This window comes from Psittacula echo, assembly GCF_963264785.1.
Source record: "Psittacula echo genome assembly, chromosome: 11".
NCBI classification, from domain to species: Eukaryota; Metazoa; Chordata; class Aves; order Psittaciformes; family Psittacidae; genus Psittacula; species Psittacula echo.
Window position 1 is genome coordinate 16,380,636 of NC_137746.1, and position 12,775 is coordinate 16,393,410.

Below are 12,775 nucleotides of genomic sequence, written 5' to 3' on the forward strand. Positions count from 1 at the left end.
ACAGAACATGTGCAGAGGCTTGTGCTTAAAATCTCAACTCATGCTTCATATCCCAGTTGACTCATCCTGAAAGTAGAACCAGTCCTATACTCAACTGCCAACAGCATCGCTTCTGTTCTCAATACTGTTGAACTCATCAATGGTATTGACTTCTAGAAGATTAGGAATAGGACAGATGACCATGAGCAACAAGTTACATGATTTCTCTTTTGTGGATATGAAGTAGGTGGAAATAAGCGCACCATTAAAAAACAATGCATAGAAAAAGATAAACCAAAAAGAGTAAATATTAATATCCCAATTGGTTTAAAAATGTGGCATATGAAACACCAGAAGTCTTGCTAATGATATTTACCTTATTATTGTCAAATAATATATGGCATAGACAATGCAAAGGATATCCAACAGAAAGGTCATTTAGAAACTGAAGAGTTCTTGAAATCACAGGCTCACATCTTCCCCAGTATTTAAGATTTGTCACACTGGAATAAATAAAACAAAAGAGTGAGATTCTGCAACACATTTTCCCCTTTTTGAGACGTGCAGTGCAAAAGTTCAAAGTAATAGCACATTATACTACAAATGTATTTCTGTGATACATCTTAGGATTTCCCATTTATGAGACAGAAAATGCTATAAAATCATGCTCTGCCTTTTTCCCAAACAGGGGATTCAAACATTTTTGTAATATTGTAACAATACATTCATTTTTAAAAAATCCATCATCTGTCATAATGAAATAAATTATCTGGAGCTTACCACTGCTTATATCTATCTTACTTGCTGACACAATATCTGGCCACTTAACTTCTCTAGTATTTATCTGCTCAGTTTTTCACAAGGCAAAAACAAATTGCAATAAATTCCCTAGGAAAATTTCCACAGGAGAAATGAGGCACAGAAAAACTAAGGGGCAGTTCACAGAACTACTGATACATCGCATTCCCAGTGAAACTCAACCTTGCAGTTCTTGTACTAATCCCTGTTTTTCCTCTTCCCTACATCAAACACTTAACTAAAGTCACGATACATAGGGGATACTGCATCTCCCTAATTGCAACCCTCTCAGACATAGGAAGCATACTATGATTAATGGACCAATGCATAAATAATGATACAGGATAACTCTAGACCTATTATCAATCCCTGGGGAACACCGCATAAAACAACTTACCATTTTTGACAACAAACTCTTAAGAGTTAGCCTTTCAGTGAAATCATGCAGCTAACACTTGCTCTGCTACCACCCATACTTTAATTTGAGACATGAAATACAGAGCTGGGACCCTCCACAACCTCTTCTGTATTGTGTGACAGTGCAGACACCAGTGACTTTGGATGGAATCTGTTGTGTTCACCTACCAGATTTATTAGGAGGTGAAAAGGTGGCATTAGCCTTCAGATGAAAGGGGTAAACTGAAGCCAGTAAAGTGGAGGGATGTAACTTTTTCCAAATGAGGAGCAGTTACAACAGTAAGTGAAGAGTCACTCACCTTGCATCTGACATTTCCTAGCTTTCTTAAGGGAATGTCAGGTAGGCCAATGCCAACAATCTTACTGAAGGGCAAATATCTGAGACTTTCTGTTGTAAACTCCAGTGAGTCCAAATAGAAAGTACCCCCCCCCAAACCCCCCCCCCAAGTAGCCCAACTGCACGTATCAATAATACACTGACCACTAGTAACTTTTTCTAGTATTCCTTGGAGAATCCAAGTTAGGTTGCTTGGCCTATAACTAGTTGCATCCTCTTAGTTCCCTTTCCTGAAGGCAAGCACTGTGCCCTACTCATTCTGAGACATACACCATCTTCCTCGGTTGCTCAAAAACCCTGGAGAAAGTTGAATGCCCTCTTCTTCCAGACAGGGAGAGAATGGTGTGTAAGCGATTCACAGCAGAGTTTCTGATAGTGGATTCATCTGGACAAATAAAACCGGGCCATCAAAGCCTTTTGAAACATAGCCCATTCACATAAAAAGGAAGCTTGACTTCCTGGCTCGGAAGCCCAGGCACCTATTCCTGCTTGGGATACCAAAGTGCTAGGGTGTATCTCAAACTTCCAGGTGACCAAGAATAAGTCATTTAAGATTTGTATGCCTCAGTTTCCTTGTCTGTAGAATATGCATAATGATTCTGACTTCACACTATCAGATCTATCAATGCAAGACCATGATGTAAGAGCTATACATTGGTAACAGCTATTTATACCATGATGCAGTAGGATTACAATTTTGGAATACAGAACCCGAAGAAGTGATGTTAAATGCCTTAAAATCAGCACTGATTATTGCTTTTACGTATCCACACGCTAAAGAACGTCCTATACCACATAAACAGCATTCCTGAGTTTATAACTTCCTGAAAAAGAGATTAAGTTTAAATCATCTGTTTATTTGCTCAGGAAAAGGCAAATAACAATGCAATTATCAAAGCAGTAATCCTCAATTTAGATTTACAAACAAACATTGATTTACTTTCTAAAATCTCTATGAAAGCTACAGAGGTTCAGATAGCCTTAAAGAAACAGCCCATTCTAGCAAGTCCATAATTCACAGTTTATCCCTACTACAGGGAGTTCTGGAGATGTTTATAGTTGCACTAAATCCTTAACAAGTATATACCATACAAAGCAATAAAAATGAATTTGGAGTACCCAGATTTGACATCAATATCAAAATCATAAAAAGGCTACTTTGCAAAAGAGCCGAATCTTTGTCCTTAGGAAGCCAGATATAAGACATTTAATGAAAAACAAGAAGTCACAGTGACAGCCTGAGGAGCAAATTAAAACTGCATAAATAAGACTCTTCATCCACCATTCAGAGTACTTTTGTGTACATCTATTCTTTCACTTCATGGTTGCATTTGGCTGGCTGAAAGATGGAGCAATAATATAAAAGCCAGAAAGTTCTCATGAGTGAACAGAGGCTGAAAAATTTCTATTATAATCATAGCAATTCTCATTTCTGTTTCTGCCTTATCGATACCAGGCAAGATGAAAGACACCTAAAATGTAATATTTTAAGAGATATCTACAAAACTTTGTAAGTATCTTAGAAAATTTGTGAAGACCTAGAGAGGAATCTCGTAATACAAAAAGCATGCACGGAAGAGAAGCCGAGGGATGAAAACGGAGAAAAATTTACAGCTCTTGGAGGAATCATGGCAAGACAGCACTTGGATTTAAGTACTAGTGTCCTTGTTTCCTTCTCTCTCAAGCAGCTTATTGATTTAGACTATGAATCAAATGCAACACAGTCAAAGGAACTTATCATAAAGTTTCAAATGAGTTATGGAAAATAAGAGCTTCATCAACAGCTAAATGCCAAATTCACCAAAACATCGATGGCAAAGACGAGCGCTGAACACATTGTAAAGGCAAGTACAAAAAAAAAGTGGAAATACAAAATGGCAGAATATTTCCGATTTTGGTGACCATTATGAACATACTGAACTGCAGCCACAATACTGAAAGTGCAACAGTAACACTGACCCGTGCTGAGAGGATATGAGACTGAAAAAGCTAAACAAAAGAGCATGACATAAAGCAGCCAGTACACTTGGAAACATTTTGGTTTGCCTTTAGTAAGAAGACAAGAATAAAATCTTAGCTTCTAAAAACTGCATCAGAGAAGCTTCCCAGCCTTGCATCTTCTGAACCCTCCAGCTTGCTATGAGAGTTTGTCGCCGTAACTTGTTGTGGAATGGACTCAGTCGGAGATCAATGTTGATCAGACAAGAGCCATTTATTATAGAAAACTAACTCTTTATATACTATTGCTTAAAGTTGCTTACAATAACTTGGCACATTGTGATTGGATACATATCTTTAAGGCCCTTAACAACTAACATACAATTGGTTAAGCACAGGTGTGAGAACCTGACCTTCAAAGCTTACACACAGTCCACAATTTAGCAACTCAGTAAATTCCAGCTCCTTCTTATCTGGCTGGGATTGTTACTCCCAGCGCCTCACTCCCATCCTCCTTCACCTTTAGTTGTCCCTTGGTTCATGTAGAACTCCAGGTAGGTACTTGCTGATCTGGGTATATGGCCGTTCTTTGCCAGAAAATCATCCACAGTAACTGCCTACCGATGCAGTTCCATCAGCACACCAAACATCTCTTCCCTTAATACAGTGGCTTAAATGTATTATTTTAAGAGCCTGTGTGTTTTTAACCTAAAACCTAGAAAGGGAAGATAAATAATGACTCGAGTTTCCAATTTACAGTCCTCTGGCAAAAGGTTTACCATATTATCCACAGAAAAATCAAAATTCTTTGCACATTCAAAGTCACTATGTTTTTGGCCAAAGTATAGATAGCCGCTTTCAGCCTCTTAAATCCATTTCACATCTTCCTGCCTCTGCAACGGGCGCGCCCATTTCCTGTCCTGTCCTCAGTTTATGACTTGGGAAGGCCTCTTCAGACACATGGACCATACCACACTGCTCTGAAAAGTTCTGCAGGGTGTGCAGCAAAGTCTTGTGCAACCTTCATACAAGACGTAGCAGTTCTCATGGCAGTCGTGGATGGGAAATGATACTTGTGGAGTACCCTGGAGTATTTCCCATACATGGAGTGGAATCTCCAGCTTAAAAGGGAGAACTTTAAAACTTGCAGTGCAATTTAAAAAAGAAAATTTTAGAGGAGGAAATAGAAGCAGGGATGCAAGGTAGGAAAGCAAAAGCATAGTCAGCACCGAACAGGGAGTGCTGAAGGGTATGTACTGTACAAAGAGAGAAAATCCACTTGGTCACAGGGATGGTGGGTACCTTCATTTATCACTGCATGCCAAGGTGCTCAAACATTGCTTACAGACCATGTGCAAGCATCCAAAGAATTCATCCGTTCTCTTTCAAGAAGATCTCGAATCCCTTCTCTGAAATGCAATGGGCAGGTTCGTCATTACAACCAACCTGAGGAACTGCAGGAACATTATACTTCCTGCACACGCATAGGTTACTGTACCTCACACATAGGAGACTTGGTAAGATGACAAAGAAGCAATTGCAAAAGTTAAGTTGCTACCAGCCAGAAGAGATCATGACTGCTGCAAATCAGCCAGTTTGGTTTGGTTTGGTTTTTAAATAATTGAAGCAGAGAGTGAAAACATTTTAAGCTTGCACAAGGACGACATGAATTGGAAAGCCAGAACCCATGTACATTTAAGAATAGCCTCGGTCTCAAGCTAAGGATATTATAAATGGATTTGCACTATAAAAATCATTTTTAAAAAATATACATTTACAACAAAACTTCCAAAGTTGCTTAAGGTGTGTGCTATCCAATTCCCATTACAGTGCAAGAAAAATGGGCATCCAAATCGCCTACAAAGACTTAGAAAACCTCTTCCTTAATGTGGTACTTAACTTTCAGTAATACTGAACTTAGCCACTTGTTGGCTTGGTACAGTCATGTTTTAATTATTTCTTGTAGATTATCATCATTTACAGTGAAAGCTCTCTGTGGCCCAATGACAGTGATTGGATCTGTACTTTTCATTAGAGTTGGACAAAGGTGAATAGCTACAAAAATGCACATTCTGTCATGAATAAAAGTGCGAAGTTTTACCATGCTACGATCCATGGAGCTACATCAGTATGAATGTTCAAAAAACATCAAGAGTTTTTATACTTATGTATTACTTAAACACTATCACATGGAAAATCTCTCTTATTATATGTAGGTATATGTGCATCCATCACAGTGAAATGATAACACTGGCAAAACAAAAGGGGGAAGGAGGGCAAAAAGCATCCAATAGCTATGTCTGGATGGGTGTCTTTTATTCATGTTTCAGTTATTTTATCACAGTCAAAAATACTAAATATTTGGGCAAATATTTTGTAAGTCCACCCCTCACAAAAAATCCCTTCCATAGGAATTTGACAATAATTGAAAGGAACAAGAAGAGGCTCACGAAGGGTGAGAGAAGACAAGTTGCCTGTAGCCAAAATAAACAGAAACCACTTTCAGCCAAATGCCCAGAACAGGCTCAAGGAGCAGGTAGAACCGAAACTACTCCAGTCTAAATATTTCCTTGCCTCTTACCTATACATGGAAGGATCAAGACAGGTAGACACCTATTGCAAAGGAAATGACCAGTGGAAGGAGAGAGAGGACTCCTACTGGTTTTGGGTACAATGCCTCACTCCTTGCCTTAAGAGTCTGTGCCTTGATCCACTCCCAGTAGGCCAAGAGGTGTAAGAACATGTAATGTGGCTGTTTGGTGAGGAAGCAGGAGCAACAAGGGAGAATTCCATGGAGACAGAGGAATAGTGTGTGCCTTTGAAAACAAATTTCAGCTACTTAAGGAAAGGAATGGATTTGTGGGGTAAGACAGAACAGTAAACTGGTGGCTTTCTAAAATAACAGTGTGGTTAAAAATGCTGACTACATTGACAAGAGAAAAAGGGGAACGGTCTCTCAGTCACATATCCTGCCCACTGCTGTTATGAAAGTGCAGCTTATTCTCAGCAACAGAGCACCAGAAATGCTGCCAGACTGGATTGCCCCATCAGACTGTAGCTTTTGGATTATGTATCAGTATGTTACAGTTTCACACTCAGATTTGCCAACTGGCACGCTAGCAAAGCGGACACACAATTATGAATGTGTTGATAGAGCAGTTTCACAGCTAACTCTTAAAGCTACTGAGTTGTCCATTTCAAGCTGTAACACCCATTCTGCAAAATTAAACTGATCTAATCAATGAACAATTCATGCTTTTAGGAAAATACAGTAAGCTCTGGGGAAAGAGAAGATAAAAATGTAGAGTGTGTAACCTAAAAAGCAGCAGATTTTTGCATTTTATCTACTTGATTTTCTTTTAAAATCTTCCACAAAACATTAAACCCCTTTTTACTCAATTTACGCTATTTGTGCAAATATAGCCCTATCCAATCTAAACACATATAGCACTTATACAACTTGTTAAATGCTATGTTATTTCCTCAATTGACAAAGGCAACAGAGATTTCCTCTCAGTAGCAGGAACAGGTAGAAAAAGAGAAGCAAACTGATGCATCTGGTCTCCAAACAACAGTCCGCTTTCCCCCCTCTTTCCTCAGTTGTTCCAAGTTTCACTGTAGTTTGAAACAATAAAATGAAGCTTAGCTGTCTAATAACATGACATGGACTGCTTCCAGAAACTGTACAATAAGCATCCATCAATATTTTTCCATTCATCACCCTACATTTACCTGTCTTCAAAGCATACTCCAGATAAATATCAAGGTTTGACGAGTACTATTGTTATCCTAAGGCAAGATGTAACAACACTCAGCTTCTGGTTTCGAGGAAACAAAGCATTTATGCCTGGTTTTCCACAGAAAAGTTAAGTGTATTAGAAAATGACCCTGTCCTAATTGCTACTATTTCTCAAGGTTGGTAGTCATGGTAGCAAAAGATAAGTCATGGTATCAAAAGATAAGTCATGACCTGTTCAAACAGGTCACACCTAACCTTGCAACACCAGCAGAGATGTTTCTCTAGCAGGTCAAAGTCCACTGAAAGTATTTAAAGTTCTTGTAAGTCGGATTTAGAGGATGTTAAGTAAATGTCATGATGCAGCATCTTCCTCACTGCAGAATAAAGAGGTAAGGTACTTGCTTCTCTTTCTCCAGGCACACACAGAACTCATTGTCTCCTGGGGACTCCTAGATTTTTTTAGTGGATATTCACGATTTTTCAGAGGGCCCATTTTGTTTTGCTTCAAGAGCAAAACTGATTTTAGATGAAACTCTTTTTGAGTCAGGAGAAACTAGCAAATCTCATGAAGGACATAAGTAATAAAAGACAAGATCCTGGTAGTTTTGCTGGCATGCAAGGAAAGAAGCTGCAGAAGAGGCATGAGAAAAACCTACTTTCTCCAGAGTAATTTTCTAGGATTATTCTTAAAGTATTGCAACACTTACGTGTCAGATTAAAACACCTCTTACTCTGCTAAATGCCCCAGATGAGAAAACAGCTGGTAAGTATGAGGCTAGATCTAAAATCCTCCTCCCCGAACCTGTATTTTTGAGAGCACATTTTGCCAGATCTTGCCAAAAAGCAACCCAAAAGAGCCTCCCCAAAACAACAAAAAAGAGATCAGTTTAACTTGTTCAGTTTCCTACTGCAAACACGCAAATTGCCATGAAGGCAATTCCACTGACATCTGATGGTGCAGGAATGAGGGGTGGGGAGGGATGAGGACTGCTTAGGCCAGGCCGCCACTGAACCAAGGTCTGAAATCTCAGCTCTATTCTCCCGTAAGCCAATTCAAGAAGGGATGCAGGCACTGTGGAGGATATATCCAGCTACGAGTGTTTATTAAGGGACATGCAGTTCCTTCAGAAAATAAGATATGGATGCTTCTGAAAATGGTTATCCCTTACTTTAAATATTTTAAATTTATGGAAACCATTTTTCTAGCAAAGAGCAAACATAACAAAATAAAACTCGGATTTTATGTAAGTATTAAAGACAAGACAAAATACATACAGAACAGAACCCAAGCACAAACTCACACTTTTGTCATGAATGTTTCCAGAACATGGTTGTCATCTGTTATTCCTAAGACTTCTGACATTCGGGCATACACCTGGAAATAAACATTTCAACAGTAGCATATTATAGACATTCACACATACCAGCATTTTCAGTTATTCTAAAACATTCCCCATATTGTTTTTGCAAGAGAAAAGTACAGGCACAAATGTGTGTCCATGCAGCCTAGCTGAAGCACTTGGAAGAGATGGATTATTCAGTCTTCAATGGTGTTCTGTGAATTTGGGATTGACAGGCTTTTACTTGCCCTTGCATACATTTCTTCCCACACAGGAGATATAAATTTCCTGCATTAAATTCACTTTGTTGTTCACAGAACAACCCAGTCCCTATTACCAAAAAAACAAATGCACAGGGATGGAGAAAACATTCTTCTGTTGGTCTCTGTCCCCAGCGGGATGCGATTCAGCGCTGTTCTTTAGCTTGCACGTGTAAGTTCTTGAACTGCCAGTCTTAAAATCTTGTAAATTAGGTACTCTTTGGACACCCAGTTTTGTGATCGTGAAGGAAGAACAAAGGTTTTGACAGCCAAGTAACCTGCAGTTGTACACTTTTCCCCTTTATTTCAGATCCAAGGCACATACTACCACCTAAGTTCACCCATCGCCTCACCTATCAGATTCAGTGACAAATGCAAGGCACACCAAGTATAGTTTTTTCCTTACTGTGTGATCTGATTAAACTTTTCCAGTAGTTTTAGTAGCCTGACATTTAGTCTGGATAAAAACATTCAGTTGGGTTCAATCGACTTCAAGAACAGAAGGGAGACATGTATTGCAACTTTTCATTGCAATCCTCTGCCAACTCACTTTACCTTGATCTCACGTAACTCTGCTGTTTGCTTACGAGTGGGTTAAACACAGATCAGCCAGCCAGTACATTTCATTTCAGTCATTTTAACCTTTCATGACACTAACCCAAATATTATAGTTATAGGTAATTCTTCCATATGACGTGATCAAGTCAAGTATCACTAAGGTCTGGAATGAGAGCATCAAGCAGAGCACATGCAGGCTCAGCTACCCAGCGGTGAAAGCCTGGTGCCATCTAGCTGTCAATTCTGCTCGCTGACGTTCCATATGGCACACAAATAGCAATGAACTTGATTTAGCTCACGCAATACTTCTGTTACTGTACCTAACCTTTCTTAGACCAACTTCCTTCCTGCTAGTGAAGGAATCCCATGACTGTGCTTAAAAACCAAACCCAGCAATGCTCCATCTCTGAGGAAGTCAATAAATAACAATAATAATAATAATAATGATGATGATGATAATAATAAGCAATAATAATAGAGAATAAAACGGTATTTTCATAGCCCAGAGACTTTAGTTTTAAATCTGAGCATAATAAATACATGAGTAAATAAACTTGCAGCTCTAACCAGAAATTGCACCAAGAGCAAGGGTAACTTAACTTGTGAGCTAACTTACCCTTTTATAATTGTATTTATTGTGGCAAAATCAGCCGCAATTCAAACAAGTCATTGAAAGGATAATCAAGATACTAAAAATTTTGTAGTATACAATCCTCCAAACGTTGCAAAATAGTCCGTTGACAATGTAAATGTGAAGTTATTTGCAGTAATGCAAATATGCATTCAAGTATATATTCCATATATAATTAATAAATTAAATAAGAATATATTCAAATACAAAAATAATATCTTCTGAAACCTATGGCAGCTGCAATTTTAGCAAAGTTTAAGAATTTCTGTATTTGATATTAGGAAGAGTGAAAAAGAGAGAGGGAGGAACCTAACGGTAGAAGCAAGCTCGCATCCCTGTTAAGAGCTTTGCTTTCTGCCATGGGAAACCAGCGAGCCAGCCTGATCCTGGTGGCATTGTGCTCTGTTGTCAAACTAGGCTCTCCCCACATCAGAGTTTAACAAATAAAATACTAAACCAGCAGTCAGTGTTGACAAAGAGTAGTGCTTTAATCCACAATTATCCTTGTAACTCTTACTACTCCTTTTATCATCCATTAGCTTTGATTCCCATTATCCCATCAAGAACTGTGTCAACGCTTTTGTCCCTGGGGATTTCCCACAACTACTAGGATCTGACAGCCAAGCCTGAGTGCTAAGCAGGATCATTACCTCTTAAATCCACTTATCTGATCCACTGAATAGTAAATTGAAAAGCTCATTAACAGCAACAATCTGATTTGTTTTCACGTGTGACAGGGTCATTTGGAGTCAGCATGAATACAGTGCTTGTAATAAAAACTACTACCCATTCCCTAATGTGACAAATTGTAACCGAAAATAAATGTGATATTTTAAATACCTTCTTCAAAATAATTTTCAAGACCAATGCACGCTCTTAGCATGTAAAAATAGAAGAACGAGCAACCCCCAACCACAACAATGAAGCGCCCTTAGACTTTTAAGCACTATAAAAAATTAATGATAAAGCATTTTGGACGTATAATAATAAAACACACTTCAACAACAAAGACTGTGCTACATATTCAAAAGGCAGAGAAAAACACTGTTGGATGGGGGCACAAAAGGATGCGGACTCACATGCGGAAATGGTATCACCTTCAGCTTGGTTCCCATCGTCATGGGTAAAGCCGTGAAGGTGCAGGCAGCTCTGGGGGGCTGCAGAACCCTACATCCACCCAACTGGGGGTCCCCTCCCTTGGTGACCTTCCCTGCCTTCTTCCAGCAAGAAAAAAGCCCTGGCCTTCATTTTCACTTCCCTTTAGACATTTCAAATAGGAGCAGCATGATCAGCTTTCAGCAGGAAACAACCAGTTGAAGACTTCTGGAAGACCTTTACACAATCATTCCCAAATCCTTACAACTGCAGGATTTATAACTTCCACACAAAACCTGCATCAACACACAGCACTATGCAATCACGCCATGATATGGCCAAAACCGCAAGCTTAACAGTAAAATATCCCACCATCACCATCTCATTCTTATGTCAGGAGCATAAGTGAAAAATCCACAGAAGTGATAACAACAGACTACAATACTGGATGAGCTTCAAAGGTGCAAGTACACACTCGGGGTCCTTACAGCAAGCCGAAGCTTATCCCACCATCACAACCAACACCCAAGTGCAATGCTGCATTCAAAGGTGACAGCAATGGTCACAGAATCCCAGACTGGTTTGGGTTGGAAGGGACCTTAAAGCTCATCCAGTCCCAACCCCCTGCCACGGGCAGGGACACCTTCCACTAGAGAAGCTTGCTCCAAGCCCCGTCCAACCTGGCCTTGACAGTGAAGAGACCAGCAAAACTACCTGGGTGGAATCAGGACGCTGGAAGAAGATAGCAGGTTCACAAGCTCTCGTGCCAGGTAGTGTTTTTATGATCTACAGCAGATTTATCAGTGGTTCAAACGACATAACTGTATACTTCCCAATTACTTGAACCCTACCTGCTGCGTTTCAAAAGGATGAGAAAATAAAATTGTGGAAGCTATGTTTTATAAAGCAAAGCACTTGTATGTAAATACAGTCCAAGAAAATAGAGAAATAATTCAGTAATCACACCAACACACTGTTTCCCTGTCTTCTCTACTCTTCGGCCCTAGATATGCCTAACTTTGCTTTATCTTTTGAGGTCTTCTCTTTTTGGTACTCTCATTATAACTCTGAAGAAGCTAATTACGTCAATTCTTAAATGTGAAGCAGATTACAGAACTGGGAAGCTCAGAATATGAGTTCCTAAAGGTTGTATGGCTATATAATGACAGTCACAGAAATTCAATAACAGCACTGTATGGAATGTACTCCAACGCACCCCATGAAACAAATTAAAACAGAGCAATGAATCTCTCACACTGTGCAAATAAGAAAACGCAAGAAAATGTGGGTTTCTATATGTTTCATAACGGCTATTATAATGAATTAAGATTTTGGATAATGAATCTTCAGAAAATTACAGTAAAGTTATTCCCCATAGGCATAGTGTAAAAGCTTAAGATATTATAACTTCCTTGAAGCTCTCCAGGCCTTGCTGCAGACAGCCATCACTACAACATTAAAGTCTTTTGTCATGAACACTGAGGGTGAAACCAGACCTTAACCAGACTTTACCCCAGACAGATGTGGATTGGGGCTGGAACACACAGGCAGGCAAAAGGGAGCATCTCCTTCCTCACGTCTGTCGGGAAATTCACGCAATGTCAGGCGACCACAAGACATTCCTGACACTGCTGTCCCACCTCTCTGACAGGTACATCACCCACTAAAACTCCACAGTATGCA

General features: G+C 39.4%; 1 protein-coding gene across 1 annotated transcript in view; it reads right to left on the reverse strand.

The window, feature by feature from the left end:
* Positions 1-12,775, reverse strand: part of RANBP17 (RAN binding protein 17) — a gene marked incomplete at both ends in the record, with an annotated part of 158,021 nt that overhangs the window by 67,329 nt on the left and 77,917 nt on the right. The window contains 2 exons of the mRNA XM_080626945.1: positions 396-482; positions 8,510-8,583. Coding sequence (XP_080483071.1) covers positions 396-482; positions 8,510-8,583 — 161 coding nt within the window. The remainder of the gene's footprint in view (positions 1-395; positions 483-8,509; positions 8,584-12,775) is intronic.